This window comes from Gouania willdenowi, unplaced genomic scaffold, assembly GCF_900634775.1.
Source record: "Gouania willdenowi unplaced genomic scaffold, fGouWil2.1 scaffold_63_arrow_ctg1, whole genome shotgun sequence".
Classification (NCBI taxonomy): Eukaryota; Metazoa; Chordata; class Actinopteri; order Blenniiformes; family Gobiesocidae; genus Gouania; species Gouania willdenowi.
Window position 1 is genome coordinate 370,591 of NW_021145228.1, and position 16,666 is coordinate 387,256.

General features: G+C 42.8%; 1 protein-coding gene across 1 annotated transcript in view; it reads right to left on the reverse strand.

Annotated features, from left to right (window-relative positions):
* Positions 1–2,064: 2,064 nt before the first annotated feature.
* LOC114460774 (NACHT, LRR and PYD domains-containing protein 3-like) overlaps positions 2,065–16,666 on the reverse strand; it is a 32,016-nt gene continuing 17,414 nt past the window's right edge. The window contains exons 10-11 of the mRNA XM_028442661.1: positions 2,784–2,830; positions 2,065–2,661 (exon numbers count right to left, since the gene is read on the reverse strand). Of these exons, the coding sequence (XP_028298462.1) occupies positions 2,135–2,661; positions 2,784–2,830 (574 nt within the window). The 3' untranslated portion in view covers positions 2,065–2,134. The remainder of the gene's footprint in view (positions 2,662–2,783; positions 2,831–16,666) is intronic.

Here is a 16,666-nt window from a genome sequence, read left to right on the forward strand (position 1 = left end):
CATGCTTTGCGTTCTCAGATGGTTCCACTTTTAGGCGTCCGGAAAGAAAGATATGTCATGTTGATTTCAAAATAGTGTTGGATGAATCTTATAAGATGGGAACAGGTCCTGATAGAAAAAACAGGCTGTGATCAGTGGGAGGGGCCTGGAGGGGCCTATAGTGGCGGGGCGGCCGTGGCTCAGGTGGTAGTGGGTCGTCTTCTGATCGAGAGGTTGGGGGTTCGATCCCAGTACCTGACTATGTGTCGAAGTGTCCTTGGGCAAGACACTGAACCCTAAGTTGCTCCCAGTGGTCGACTAGCGCCTTGCATGGCAGTCCTGTCCCACTGGTGTGTGAATGTGAGAGTGAATGGGTGAATGAGCTGATATGTAAAGCGCTTTGAGACTGCTTCAGTGTGGTGATAAAGCGCTATATAAAATCAAGTCCATTTACCATTTACCATAGTGTCACTGTAAAATCTTTCGCGTCACATTCTAAATGCCCAAAACCAAACAGGAAGTCAGTTATCTTGTCTGTCTGTCTCACAGAGGACTCAGAGACACTTCTGTCTATCTCTCTGTCTGTGTGGCTGTCTGTCTGTCTGTCTGTGTAGCTGTGTGTGTGTGTGTTTCTGTCTGTCTGTCTGTCTGTCTGTCTGTGTAGCTGTGTGTGTCTGTCTGTCAGTGTGTTTGTCTGTCTGTCTGTGTAGCTGTGTCTGTCTGTCTGTCTGTCTGTGTGTGTGTGTCTGTGTAGCTGTGTGTCTGTCTGCCTGCCTGTGTGTCTGTGTGTAATTGTGTCTGTTTGTCTGTGTGTGTGTGTGCGTGTGTGTATCTGTCTGTCAATGTGTCTGTCTGTCTGTGTAGCTGTGTGTGTCTGTCTGTCGGTGTGTCTGTGTGTTTGTCTGTCTGTGTGGCTGTGTCTGTCTGTCTGTCTGTCTGTGTGTGTCTGTCTGTCTGTGTAGCTGTGTGTGTCTGTCTGTCTGTCTGTCTGTCTGTCTGTGTAGCTGTGTCTGTCTGTCTGTTGGTGTGTCTGTCTATCTGTGTATGTGTGTGTGTGTCTTTCTGTCTATGTGTATGTCTGCCTGTCTGTGTGTCTGTCTATGTTTCTGCCTGTCTGTGTAGATGTGTGTTTGTGTCTGTCTGTCTGTCTGCCTGCCTGTGTGTCTGACTGTCTGTAGGTGTGTGTGTGTGTTTGTCTGCGTGTCTTTCTGTCTGTCTGCCTGCCTGTCTGTGTGTCTGTCTGTTTGTCTGTCTGTGTGTCTGTTTGTCTAAGAGTCTGTCTGTCTGTGTGTGTGTGTCTGTCTGTCTGTAGGAGTGTGTGTGTGTGTGTTTGTCTGCGTGTCTGTCTGTCTGTTTGTGTAGCTGTGTGTGTCTGTCTGTCTGTCTGTCTGTAGGTGTTTCTGAATGTCTGTAGGTGTGTGTGTGTGTTTGTCTGTGTGTCTGCCTACCTGTGTGTCTGTCTGTCTGTGTGTCTGACTGTCTGTCTGTCTGTCTGTGTCTGTTTGTCTAAGAGTCTGTCTGTCAGTGTGTGTCTGTCTGTCTGTGTGTCTGACTGTCTGTAGGTGTGTGTGTGTGTGTGTTTGTCTGCGTGTCTGTCTGTGTAGCCATGTCTGTCTGTCTGTTGGTGTGTCTGTGTAGCTGTGTGTGTATGTCTGTCGGTGTGTCTGTCTTTCTGTCTGTCTGTCTCTGAAGCTGTGTCTGTCTGTCTGTCTGTCTATGTGTGTGTTTGTCTGTCTGTCTGCGTGTCTGTCTGTCTGTCAGTCTATGTGTTTCTGCCTGCCTGTCTGTGCGTGTGTGTCTGTGTAGCTGTGTGTCTGTGTCTGTCTGTGTTGCTGTCTGTCTGTCTGTGTGTCTATGTGTGTGTGTGTTTGTCTGCCTGCCTGTCTGTCTGCGTGTCTGTCTGTCTGTCAGTCTATGTGTCTGTCTCTCTGTGTGTCTGTCTAAGTGTATGTATGTCTGTCTGTGTAGCTGTGTGTGTCTGTTTGTCAGTGTGTCTGTCTGTCTGCATGTCTGTCTGTCTGCATGTCTATGTGTCTGTCTGTCTGTGTGTCTGTCTCTTTGTCTTAGTGTCTGTGTAGCTGTCTGTCTGTCTGTCTGTCTGTCTGTCTGTCTGTCTGTCTGTCTGTGTGTCTGTCAGTGTGTCTGTCTGTCTGTCTCACAGAGGACTCAGAGACACTGTGGAACCAAACCCAATCCAAAACCCAGGATACAGAGTGTCAGTGAAGGAGGTACAGACGGTGTGGATGAGTGTCAGAGAGTCAGAGGAGACTTCATAGAAGGACAGACGTCCATCAGGACAGTCCACATACACTCCTACTCTACCAGAGGAACCACAGGGACATAAGGTATGTATGACTATGTTATTGTGTCTGAAGATGTAAAAACCTCTGTTACATCTCAGACTCCAGGACTGATTATTAAATCCAAACAAACAATCATTACTGTATCCTTTCCTTCTGATTCCTCTGTAACTCACTGCTATAGAAACATCTCCATTCCTCTCCACCTCCCAGTAACAGCGACCAGTCAGACCAGTACTACACAGAACCTGATAAGAATCAAATCTGTCCTGATGATCAGGATAAAGCTCCTCCTCCTTCACACATGTCACCATCCTGTTGTTGTCAGACAGTCTGAGGTTTCTGTTGATGGAGTTTGTGTCGAGGTGAATGTGACAGAAATCTGATGAGACACAAAGAAACAACAGTTGATCATGTGATGCTTCATTCTCTCTGTATCACTGACATGTTCATTCACTCAGAGCTTCATGAGGACACTTTGAATGAACACACACACACACTTACACTTCCTCAGACCAGCTTTGATCCTCTGCTCTCCTCCATGGTCCGCCCTGCAGGAGCAAACACAGGCAGTGATTTACACACCTAAAGAGTCCAAAGTGCTGCTCAGAAACCTGATGCCATCTCCATCAAGCTCTCCATGTTTCTACTGGTTTGTCTTCAACAGCTTCACCTTCTTCATCTCCTTCAAAGTGTTCCTCTCTTCATCCTCACTGATTGGTTCCACCTCCTCTGATCTTAACTATACACTATTATATATATGTACATATACACTATTTGGTCACCTAGGCTGAAATCCAATCAGAACTCATGTGATCATGTGATCTAACGTATTGATCACATCTAATCTGTCTGTGTTTACAAACATTAATACCATCATAAATCAGGTTGATCAACAGTAACTGAATATTCAGCAGGGCCACAGGAAGTAGGGGTGCTGGGGGTGCTGCAGCTCCCCCTATTGATGAGAATGTAGGTGTTTAAATGTAGTCTATGAAAAATATTTAGCACAATTTATAAATTCTTTATGAATATTTATGGAAATGATTTTGACACACGTAGGCTATTACGTGTATTTTGTATTTGAATGTAATTATTTTTAGGCCTAATCAACACAGGTTCACGTTGACTTTTGAAGACATGGGTACGCAGCACCATGACCCAGAAAAGACTCACACACCTTTCTCTGATACACACCCACACACAGATTCTGAACTCTCTGGACATTCATTCCCTCATTAGAGACTTTATCTCCACTCCCCCAGAGCACACCTCCACATCTGGACACCTGTAACCATGGCAACCCTCCCTGCAGCTCAAAGTAAGAGCATGGTGCCACCGTACACTTTCATATCTATTCATACAGTTTAACGTCACACTACAGTATTTTTACAAGGTGGTGGTGATGGAGATGGAGTGTGTTATTATGATTGTGTGTTCTGTGTGTAATGGATGTGGAGAGTTGTTAAATAACGTTTAAATAGTCAGATTATTTCCTTGTGGTGTGCATAAAAGGATTTTGGAGTCACGTGACGTAAACATAGATGGTGCAGTGACTCAGGTTCATGTCAGCTGATCTAATCTATTGCATTGTTATAGTGTTATTGTGAAGTTTTGCTAATAGTGCATATATTCATCTGAGAAATGATGATGTCTGTGCGTTACAGACCCTGGCGGTGAGTGTGCACCAGGGGCGTAGCACCACATTTTGGGCCCTGGGTACAAACCATCTTGTTGGGCCCCTCCTGTAATATTCAATATTTACACTTTTTCACCTGGAAACTAAACTAGTATTCTGATATAAACTTTATTTTTTTGTATTTTATTTGAACTAGATTTATATATTTGAGAAAGTTAAAGTATAGGATACAGTTATTTGATATTTACTGTATTTATATTGTGTATTTGAAAAACAATAAATAAAAAAAACTTTAAAAATATAATTTTGATCAGTTTTTACATACTTTTTAACCAATTACTAGACATTTAAACCCCATTTTAATTCCAGGCTGACCCCACATGGGGTCCTGACCCCAAGGTTGAAAAAACACTGCAATAACCTAATGACTCCAAATCCATTGTTTGTATTTTATAACTCTGTTCTACTATATTTTAATGGTTTATTGAATATTGTGTTTGTGACATACTTTTGCTACAATTTATATATATATATATATATATATGTATATATATATATATATATACACACACACACACACAGACACGCACACAAAGTAAACATGTACAAAGATTAATAAAAGGTAAATATAGAATAATTAGAATCATGGGGACACTTCGGACACCTATTTAAGACTTAGTGGCAGCAAAATTTTGTCTTTAAGATCTTTTTTTTTTCCATTTAATATTTGACGAGCAAAATGAATGTTCCAGTATTTAAATCTGTGAGAGTACACGTAGTTTATTTCAAACTAAATAATATATTGTCTAAAAAAGATGTGAGTGTTTTAAATCTCTGAAGAACTGAGTAAACAGTTGTTTTCCCTCATTTCACCTTTTCTCCCTTTCTTTGACTTTTTGTCCTGGTTTCCTTTCTTGAAGAAAAACATGCTGCTTTCTATCTCCTGCTCCACGTCACATCCACAGTTCAGACTACCTGTATACATATACCTGACTCAGCGCTGCAGACTACCTGTTACATATACCTGACTCAGCACTGCAGACTACCTGTATACATATACCTGACTCAGCGCTGCAGACTACCTGTTACATATACCTGACTCAGCACTGCAGACTACCTGTATACTGTAGGAAGATGAGATGAGTTATTATTAATGGGTTATATAACTAAGAATATTAATTATGATTATTACTATTACTTCAAATTTTGCGGGGTGCCACTCCTTTTAACAGGAGAAATATGTCTAAGTTTTTAGACTAAACTCATCAATGTGAAACCAGGGAAAAGTGAATTCTGCCAGACATCTACACCATAACCACAGCTTTAATGAATCAGAGGAATCAAATATTATGTTTAACCTTTTATTCAAAAGTCAACAATTAACACAGTCAAAATATCAATTGAAATGGGATAATTAAATCATGATAAAATGCATTTCTAGGCTAATAAAAGTGAGGATTATATGTAATAAAGTGAAATCACTAATCTAGAAGGATGCTAATCTACTAAATATTGAATAAAAATGCAGGATACATATTCAATAATAAGATCATAAAATCAAAGAATAAAATAAAGAGAGCTCATAACAAAGAGAGGAGGACGGACAAGGGGGAGACGAACAAACATGAATGAGATGTACTGTGTGTGCAGCATGTTGTTAATGCGTGTAAGTTTGTAGTTATGGAAATATGTATGTGATCTATTGTGGATGAAGTTGCTGATGAAAGTTCATTCTTGTACCTTGGAGGTGAGGTCAGGCTGGACCTGGAGGTGCTGTTGAAGCAATGTAGCAGGACGTGCCACCGTTGGTTCTGTTTCGGTTCCACAGAATTTAGCCCCTTCAGCCGATCCGGGCGGTTAGGCCTTCGCAGCTGGCTTCGATAATGGCTCTTGGCTAACCACAATGGGTCGCGGGCCGGGCTTCCTTTCGGCTGTTACGCACGTCCCTCGGTGCCGGATTCGTCCGAACCGAGCAGCTGTTGTCTCAAAAATCTAACTGTTTCTACTATGAAAGCTGGAACATGAGGGAACACGGGTGAGCATGAACGCCCGCGTCCAAAACTGAAGTTAGGAACGGCGTTCTTCCTTTTAAAAGCTTATCTTTGGGGTTTGCCTCCTGAAGAGGGAACTTCGTTGATTGGTTTAAAGTTGCCAGCATCTCAGCTGGGTGCCTTTGGGTGTGTCTTGGGTGTGTGTAAGTGTAAGACAGAGACAGACAACAAGGGATGATTCTAAACATAAAAGAATGCCTAATAATTAATTCCACATATTTCAAAACATCTTTTCAACATCATATCCTGAAATATCATGTATTACGAAAGAGTTTGATACCAAACACGACTAGGAAATAGCCTCGAATCACTTTAGGAACTAATTAATGCATTTTACCTGTAATTACTCATAACATAAATGTCAAAAATCATGTTATGCCTCCTCTTAATTATATGGTTTCCGTAGATACCTCAAACTAATGTTTGTGATGTTTTCTGGTATTTTTAAGCACTTTTAAATGATAAACACTTTAAAATAGCATTCTGTTGGTTATTGCATTACATGAAACGAGTGTGATCGAACAGACAATATTTGCAATTTCAATTTCTGTAGAAATCATTCCAAAAATGTTTTCGTTTGTAACTTTCAAACATGATACAATTTCTTTGTTCTCCTTTCTTCCCGTGGAGATCTCTCAGCTAGGTGCCTGGACAGTGTTCTCCTGTGACGTCTCACCACAGGGGGTCAGAGGGCATTGGGACCGTTCTTTGAACTTATAGCATCCCACAGTATCTGTTTGATAAGGGGGAGAAGAGGGATGTTCTTCTTTTGATCATAAATGTCGCAGGGAGGTAATATAGGGGAAAACTGTCCTTGGATTCTCTGGTCCTTTTGTTTGGCCGGAAGGGGAGTCGTAAAAGAAGGGTTCATACTACGTACTTCAAATAGCTGGTTCAGTCTTAGCGGCTCCGGTATTGAGTTCACAGACCACATAGTGGGGTTAGTCCTGCATCTCAGAGTTACGGGGGCAGTTGTGTTTACACAGTTCGTGATAACACAAAAACAGGCTCCTTGGTTAATCCTTGCTAGCAAAGGGGGAGGCTTTACGCTTGATGTGGTTTGTTTCCTACATAATCCCCCTGTTGATAAGGTTTCAATGCTTTGAAGCTCTTATCAAATAGTTCTTTTGAGGAAACAAAAGAGGGAACGAACCTTCAAGTTGACGACAACTAGAAACAGGTAAAGGTGTGTTGAGGTCCTCACACACCCTGACGAAAGTTCAGGAGTGACAAAAGTCCAACGTCCTTGTTGGAACTTGGAGGTGTTTCCCCCTGTAGGGTAGGGAAATCACTCTCACCTTGACGTTGAGATGAGCAGCATTGCCAGGAAGTCAATACTGGAGGCAACGCTGGGAGGTTGAAGCTAGAGCCCCTGGTGGTTGAGGCTGGAGCCCCGGAGGTTGAAGACTGGAGCCCTGGTGGTTGAAGACTGGAGCCCCTGGAGGTTGAAGGCTGGAGCCCCTGGAGGTTGAAGGCTGGAGCCCGGGAGGTTGAAGGCTGGAGCCCGGGAGGTTGAAGCCTGGAGCCCGGAAGGTTGAAGGCTGGAGCCCCTGGAGGTTGAAGGCTGGAGCCCCTGGAGGTTGAAGGCTGGAGCCCCTGGAGGTTGAAGGCTGGAGCCCCTGGAGGTTGAAGGCTGGAGCCCCGGAGGTTGAAGCCTGGAGCCCCTGGTGGCTGGCGTTGGAGCATTGCCTGGTGTTAATGCCCGTGGGCCATGGAGGTAGGAGTTGGGCGACCATGGAGTCGATTCTGAGGTGCCGCTTGGCAGTGGGCACCCGTAGACCAGGAAGGCAGACTAGGTGTGTGTACTATATGTTGCTATGTGTCCCTCAACAATGCTCGGTGCGAACATGTAATTTGGGATCAGCAGTGTGGGGTAACATAAAGTGTACACATAAGCACATAGATAGCGTGGTATCGGTCAGTTACTCCTGGTGCACATCAATAAGACAAAGACAAAGCATGCAGGGTATAAAAGAATCAAATCTAAACACACAAAAATAAATCCCTAAGGGATCTTAAACTGAATGAGAGAGAAAGAAGAAAAGTTTTCTTTTGCTCTGGCTAAATTTGGCCTGTGCCTATATAATGAGACGAGTAGGTGGTCTCCGTAGCAGGGTGTTAGATATGCTAATGTTTGGGGCCTGATCAATGGGATGGCTGATTGGAAGTTTACGGATCAACCAGCACGGTTAAATCCTGACCCTCGGGTGTGTCCTCGGTGGGACCAGATAGCGTAGTGGATTCTAGTTCCTAGGTCTGAGTTTATGTCGTCCTTGAGGTGGTAGATGTTATTGAACGTGACGACTGGTAGGTTAATTAGGAATGCTATCTCTCGGCTCGTAGGGTTTATTCAGCTCGCGGTTGATGGCTTGTCTGTTGATTTTGGTGTTCTGTATAGCTTAATTTGGTTTCGGTGGACCCATTTGAGCTTTGGTTCGGTTTTTGTGCTCGGAATCTTTATTTGGTACACCACTGGAGACAGTTTATCGGTGCCCAGGTAGGGTCCTGTCCATTTAGGGAGAAATTTTATTTATTTATTTATTTTTTTTCAGTTTGGTTGCATGATGATTGGTTTTGCCGGCGGGCGGAGCGAAGCTATAATGCCAGACGCGGTCTCCCACCTGTAGTTCCTCTTGTGAGGCTTTTTGGTCGTAGTAGGTTTTACGGCCTTTCGCGCTCTCTTTGAGGTGTTTTTGAGCAAACGCGAATGTAGCTCGAAGGTGGTTCTCAAGATCGGTCGTGTATTGGTGGGTGGTGTAAGCGGTAGCGGTGTTAGCTTGGTTTTGACTTTGACTCCTCTGTGTCTGGCGTAGGGCATGTCATGGGCATGTGCCAATATCACCCCCCTTTGGTTCTGTGGGACAACGAACGCATGCGTTTGGGAGTCCGCAGAAACATGGACCAAGGTGCCCTTGACTGTCTGTAATGAGCGACGGGCAGCGAACAGATGGCTGGGTGTGGAGGCAAAGTCCGAGGAGACTTTTAACGTTATTGGGTCATTGTCGGTGAAAGCGGGTTTTACCGGTGCGATGACCTGCAAAGACGATGGGGCGTCGGTCTCGGCAGCCGCACGAGAGCGCGTAATAGCATTCACTGACAACGGGTGGGGCTCAGCGAGCTGGGTGGGGTCAAAGGACCAGGGTGTTCCTGATAGCGCCCTTTCTTTGGCGAGAGCATCGTTGATGTGTCGGTTCTGAAACGCAAGACCATCGGTAGCGAGGGGGTTGTTGGTTAACGAGCACAGGGAGGTACTTTTGGTCGTTAGAGTACGGTCTACGGTTTTAGTAGCCGGACGCATTTGGGCCGGAGACCGGCTTGGGGTCTCTTTTAGAGCCTGAGGGTGGTTCAGTTGATAGCACTGAACTTTGTCGGGTGAGTCATGCTGCAGCGGCAGTGGCTGCCTGACTTGTGCCCAGATTTTCAGGTTTTGAAAGTCGATCAGGGGCTCAAATCGGTTGAGCAGATCGATACCTATGAGAAGAGGAATCTGGTTGTGGTCTGAGACGTAAAACGGGTGCACCAGAGTCAGCTGACCTATGGTGACTTGTACGAGAGCCTTCTTCGTGATAACGGTGGCGTTGTCGCCATAAGGTTCAATGTCAATGTGGCAGTCTTGGAGTATCAACCTTAGGTTGGTCTCCTTGGCTAGGCTGCGCAGCTCATTGAACAGTTGGGCGGACATGAGGGATATGTCTGCTCCAGTGTCGAGTAAGGCTTCATTGGTAAGCACACCTTCAAAAGTGGCTGAAATGTAAAACTTTCGGGCGATTCCTCTTTCGTAGAGGTTGCACAAGAGTTGGTGAATTGGTGGTTCACCTTCAATGGACTGATGTCCATTGGAAAAATGGTGGTTTGGTGCATGTGTTTGCACCAGCAAGACAGCACGAGGCGAATCATCGTCATTTTTTCGTTTAGATTGTTTAGGTTTATCATAGGTTTTGTCATCTATCATTTGTTCGAACATTTTCTTGATGGATGCCATTTCTTTAGTGATTTGGTTAGCTAACCTAATTTCTAAACTTTCTATTTCATTAGATTCATCGTCTGATCTTGATCTGTTTGGCTGCTGGTCGTATGACCTTTGATTATTTTTGTGATACCAAGGTTTTGAGTGTTCGTTTCTGGGTGGAGGTGTTCGGCGGTCGTTGTCGTGTCTTCTCCACTGGTCAGAACGGTTGTAATCATACCACGGTGGTCGCGGTCGGCGATCTTGGTGGTGTGAGTTAGGGCGAGAATTTTGGTGCCGAAAGTTTTGTTTTGGCGCATAATCTCGATAATCGGTGTTATCTTGGTATCGTTTTGGCTTTGTTCCATGGTACGGTTGCTGGGTGTGTGGTGGAGGAGGTTGTGGCGCTTGCGGTGGAGGCATTGGAGGACTGTCGGGTGTTCTTTTTGTGCCTTCCAATTGTAGCGAGTGAGAGTTATTCTTTACCGGGAACATTTCGTGAGATGTGGATTTTGTCGAATTTTGTTTGTACAAGAGGAAGCCTCTGATTGCAAGATCGCGAAGTTTCTTACTGGACATTGTAGAGGGATCTGCCGCGACGCCGAGATGGGTGCTCGTGCTGTGGTGAAGGTTTCTGAGGAACAGTTTTTTGAACTGCTGTTCTTCCTCCATACCTGGGTCGTTGCGATTACCAAAGTATGCCTGTAGCAAGGTGTGGTAATATTGTTGGGGTGATTCGTTCTTCCCCTGTTTAACGGTGTGGGCATAGTCGAAACCTGTTTGGTGAAGTGCGTCAGAAAATTCATCCACCAGGAGGCGGCACAGTGTTGTGTAATCATTTCTGATCTGAGGTAGTTGACGTTCAATGAAATCATTGACAAGCCTGCTCGAGGTTGCTTTGATTAGGTAGATTTTATCTTCAACATTAGCCATTGGATAACTTTTTAGATAAAAATCAATGTCTCTCAAAAATGCTCTAGCATTTTGGGGTTCGTCGAACTTTGGTTCGAATCTCGGAATGTTTCTGGCGATTTTATCCAGGTCGCGGTTGGACGGTCGATTGCTATTCGGGGGCCTGGCGGGCGTCGGTCCGCCGTCAATAGGAGAGTCCGCGGAGGCATCCCGGGGTCTCCTTAAGCGATGCGGACGTACCGTTGGGTCGGTGGTGCGCAGGACTTGTCGAGTTGCGTCTTCACCGTCGGAGTCAGGATCGCCATCGGCCTCCGACATTGACAATGATGAGAGAGCGTGCCCGAGCTCACGTCTTGCGTCTAGGAGCTCTCTCCTGGTGAGGTTCAATTGTCGTTGAACCTTAGCAGTAGCTACTTTACCGTCAGCTACTTGTTGTAATAAGTCATTAACCCTCTCTCGTTCTGCGTCTAATTCTCTAGAGAGCAGTTTAGTTTTGGCTTTTGAGGCTTTGATCGCCCCTTCTGCCTCAAGGAGGAGTTTCTTCCCATCATTTGACTCGTGTAGTTGTGCGTCTAATTCCCGGGTGGTGGTGTCGAAATCATGTTCGAGAACGCGTATTTTATCACCGAGTAGCACTTTGGATTTTTCTAATTCTTTATTCTCAGTGATTAATTGATTAACCTGATCTTCCGCTTCTTCTAGGTAAGTCACACGCATTTGGAGCAGTCCATTTTCTTCACGTGTTTCGTCATACTGGGCCGTGAGGTTCGCGCAGCGGGCTTCGCGTTCCTCGATGGTTTCGAGTTGAGCGTCGCGTTCGCTCTCGAGGGTTTTAACTCGATTCTGTTCGTATTTTAACTGGGCGGAGAATGCTGATATTACAAAGCCGAGCTGTTTAACCAGCTCCTTATCTTTCAGCTTTTTTGAAACGGCTGCAGTGACGCAATCGGCCACAAGGTCTCCTAATTCTTGAGGGGGAGATTCTCGGATTTTGGCATCAATTGTGGATTTTCCGTCCCCTAAAATTTCTGTGAGGAGGAATTCTAAGTTCTCGGCTGGATGGTCTTCTGAGGAGACAGACATGTTGATTTGTTGTGGATCAAAATCGTACGAAGAACTCTAAAGAATTTCAAAATTTCAAATAATTTTTCAAACAAAGTTTAAAAATTACAATGTAGTAAATTGTTTTATCTTATTTCGTTTGTTCTTAGCAATTCACTGTTTGGTAAATAAAAACTGAGTGGTAAACTTGAAAAAGTTTGGTGTGGTTTGTTTAATTTAAACAATTGTTCTTAGTCATTCAAGATTTGTTCTTAATGACTTAAGACTTTTATTTAAATTAACTTTACTTTAATTCAATTTCGTTGAATTAATCAACAGGTATTTTAATCAATTAAAAAAAATGTTTTATTGAAATTAAATTCAAATCTTATTGAATTTATTTTAATCAATAAATGTTTTCCTCAATTAATTTAAACTTTAGTTTAAATTAGCTTTACCTTGATTCAGTTTCCTTAGATTAATCAGGTGATCAATCAATTGGAAAAAGAAAAAGAGAAAAAGAGAAAAAAAAAAAAAAAAAAAAAAAAATTTTTTTTTTTTTTTTGAAATTAAATTCAAATCTTAATGAATTTATTGTAATCAATAAATGTTATTTTTAATTAATTAAATTCTGTTTTAATTTATCAGTTTTTATTTCAGTTGTAATTTTCTTTAGGTTGATTTTTAAGAATGGTTTGTGTTTAAATTCGGTTGTGTTGAATTTAATTACCTTAATTAAAACTGGTTTAACTTTATTAAACTTATTTTAATTAATAAATCCTTCTTAAATTAGTTGCTTTCATTTAATTAACTTCCTATTCAATTTAATTGTTTTTAATCAAATTGATTTGATTTTAATCACACTGGATTAATCATTTAGTAAAATGTGTATTTTACTTTAATCATTAGTTTATTTATTTAAACTGTTTTAGTTTAATTATTTTTCAAATTGGTTTAAATCTTGTTAAACCTTGATTTTAGTGCGTCACTTGTATTTAAATGAGTTACCTTAGTTTTAATAAGATTACCCTTTTAATGGCTTAACTTCCGTTTAGTTATGGGCCTTGTGTGTGCGTGCGCGTGTGCTTTTCTGAGAGATGACAAAATCAAATCGAGCACATTTAAAACCACACGATTTCAGCAAAGTGACAGTAAAGACAGCTGTATCGATGCACAGTTGTCAAGCAAAACGTGTCTAAAGACACGCTGTAACTTAGATGTGTTTAAAGTCTCACTGGGCACGATAGGTTAGCTTGATGCTAACCGCTTAGTAGCAGGCTGCTGCTGCTAGGCTGAGGCTCTCGTTAGCCTGTTATTCGCGAGCTCGCCACGAGGGGCAGTCGCGTCTCAAAAAGGGACAGGAAGCCCTGTCTTTGTGTGTGCACGGTGGCTTGACACACTTGCTTCCGGTTTCCGGAGCGTTACCCACGTGTTCCAACCACAATGAGCTAACATGAGCTAATACAACGATAGCTTGTCCGTTTTAAGGAACGGAAGATTCAGACGACTTACTCTTTGTTTGCGTCGGTAGATACCAGAGTTTCAGAGCTCTTCGGGGTAGCAAAGTCCTAGTTTGCACTGTCTGCGTATCTTTTCCTTTTATACGGGGTTTTCCCGGTTCTGGCAACTTACTGTTTACCTCTGACGTCACAGTCACTGACGGCGCAGTGATTAATTTTAACTTTTTCTTTTGGCGCGGCGGCCTTTCATAACATTAGCGCTTTAAACACAGAGACACGGCGGTCTTATTTATTCAGTTTCTAAGCATTAGCGCGGCGGCTTTGCTTAGAATACAACATTGGTCGGGGCTCGGCGGCTTCCGAACCAATCTGGCAACACGAGTGTTCAGTTTTTAGACCGGCTTTTGATTCCAATGATTATTCATTAACGCTGTGTTTATGGCTTCAGCTGGTCCTATCTGGAGGTGTCAGAAATTATGTAGGAAGATGAGATGAGTTATTATTAATGGGTTATATAACTAAGAATATTAATTATGATTATTACTATTACTTCAAATTTTGCGGGGTGCCACTCCTTTTAACAGGAGAAATATGTCTAAGTTTTTAGACTAAACTCATCAATGTGAAACCAGGGAAAAGTGAATTCTGCCAGACATCTACACCATAACCACAGCTTTAATGAATCAGAGGAATCAAATATTATGTTTAACCTTTTATTCAAAAGTCAACAATTAACACAGTCAAAATATCAATTGAAATGGGATAATTAAATCATGATAAAATGCATTTCTAGGCTAATAAAAGTGAGGATTATATGTAATAAAGTGAAATCACTAATCTAGAAGGATGCTAATCTACTAAATATTGAATAAAAATGCAGGATACATATTCAATAATAAGATCATAAAATCAAAGAATAAAATAAAGAGAGCTCATAACAAAGAGAGGAGGACGGACAAGGGGGAGACGAACAAACATGAATGAGATGTACTGTGTGTGCAGCATGTTGTTAATGCGTGTAAGTTTGTAGTTATGGAAATATGTATGTGATCTATTGTGGATGAAGTTGCTGATGAAAGTTCATTCTTGTACCTTGGAGGTGAGGTCAGGCTGGACCTGGAGGTGCTGTTGAAACAATGTAGCAGGACGTGCCACCGTTGGTTCTGTTTCGGTTCCACAGAATTTAGCCCCTTCAGCCGATCCGGGCGGTTAGGCCTTCGCAGCTGGCTTCGATAATGGCTCTTGGCTAACCACAATGGGTCGCGGGCCGGGCTTCCTTTCGGCTGTTACGCACGTCCCTCGGTGCCGGATTCGTCCGAACCGAGCAGCTGTTGTCTCAAAAATCTAACTGTTTCTACTATGAAAGCTGGAACATGAGGGAACACGGGTGAGCATGAACGCCCGCGTCCAAAACTGAAGTTAGGAACGGCGTTCTTCCTTTTAAAAGCTTATCTTTGGGGTTTGCCTCCTGAAGAGGGAACTTCGTTGATTGGTTTAAAGTTGCCAGCATCTCAGCTGGGTGCCTTTGGGTGTGTCTTGGGTGTGTGTAAGTGTAAGACAGAGACAGACAACAAGGGATGATTCTAAACATAAAAGAATGCCTAATAATTAATTCCACATATTTCAAAACATCTTTTCAACATCATATCCTGAAATATCATGTATTACGAAAGAGTTTGATACCAAACACGACTAGGAAATAGCCTCGAATCACTTTAGGAACTAATTAATGCATTTTACCTGTAATTACTCATAACATAAATGTCAAAAATCATGTTATGCCTCCTCTTAATTATATGGTTTCCGTAGATACCTCAAACTAATGTTTGTGATGTTTTCTGGTATTTTTAAGCACTTTTAAATGATAAACACTTTAAAATAGCATTCTGTTGGTTATTGCATTACATGAAACGAGTGTGATCGAACAGACAATATTTGCAATTTCAATTTCTGTAGAAATCATTCCAAAAATGTTTTCGTTTGTAACTTTCAAACATGATACAATTTCTTTGTTCTCCTTTCTTCCCGTGGAGATCTCTCAGCTAGGTGCCTGGACAGTGTTCTCCTGTGACGTCTCACCACAGGGGGTCAGAGGGCATTGGGACCGTTCTTTGAACTTATAGCATCCCACAGTATCTGTTTGATAAGGGGGAGAAGAGGGATGTTCTTCTTTTGATCATAAATGTCGCAGGGAGGTAATATAGGGGAAAACTGTCCTTGGATTCTCTGGTCCTTTTGTTTGGCCGGAAGGGGAGTCGTAAAAGAAGGGTTCATACTACGTACTTCAAATAGCTGGTTCAGTCTTAGCGGCTCCGGTATTGAGTTCACAGACCACATAGTGGGGTTAGTCCTGCATCTCAGAGTTACGGGGGCAGTTGTGTTTACACAGTTCGTGATAACACAAAAACAGGCTCCTTGGTTAATCCTTGCTATCAAAAGGGGAGGCTTTACGCTTGATGTGGTTTGTTTCCTACAATACATATACCTGACTCAGCGCTGCAGACTACCTGTATACATATACCTGACTCAGCACTGCAGACTACCTGTATACATATACCTGACTCAGCGCTGCAGACTACCTGTATACATATACCTGACTCAGCGCTGCAGACTACCTGTATACATATACCTGACTCAGCACTGCAGACTACCTGTATACATATACCTGACTCAGTGCTGCAGACTACCTGTATACATATACCTGACTCAGCACTGCAGACTACCTGTATACATATACCTGACTCAGCACTGCAGACTACCTGTATACATATACCTGACTCAGCACTGCAGACTACCTGTATACATATACCTGACTCAGCGCTGCAGACTACCTGTATACATATACCTGACTCAGCACTGCAGACTACCTGTATGCATATACCTGACTCAGCACTGCAGACTACCTGTATACATATACCTGACTCAGCACTGCAGACTACCTGTATACATATACCTGACTCAGCACTGCAGACTACCTGTATACATATACCTGACTCAGCACTGCAGACTACCTGTATACATATACCTGACTCAGCACTGCAGACTACCTGTATACATATACCTGACTCAGCACTGCAGACTACCTGTATACATATACCTGACTCAGCACTGCAGACTACCTGTTTACATATACCTGACTCAGCACTGCAGACTACCTGTTTACATATACCTGACTCAGCACTGCAGACTACCTGTTTACATATACCTGACTCAGCACTGCAGACTACCTGTATACATATACCTGACTCAGCGCTGCAGAAGCACATGTGGGTCGTACCATTTGCATTGTTTTAAAGGGGTGGTAGCTAGGACCCTGATGCAGCAGGAATCATTATTTT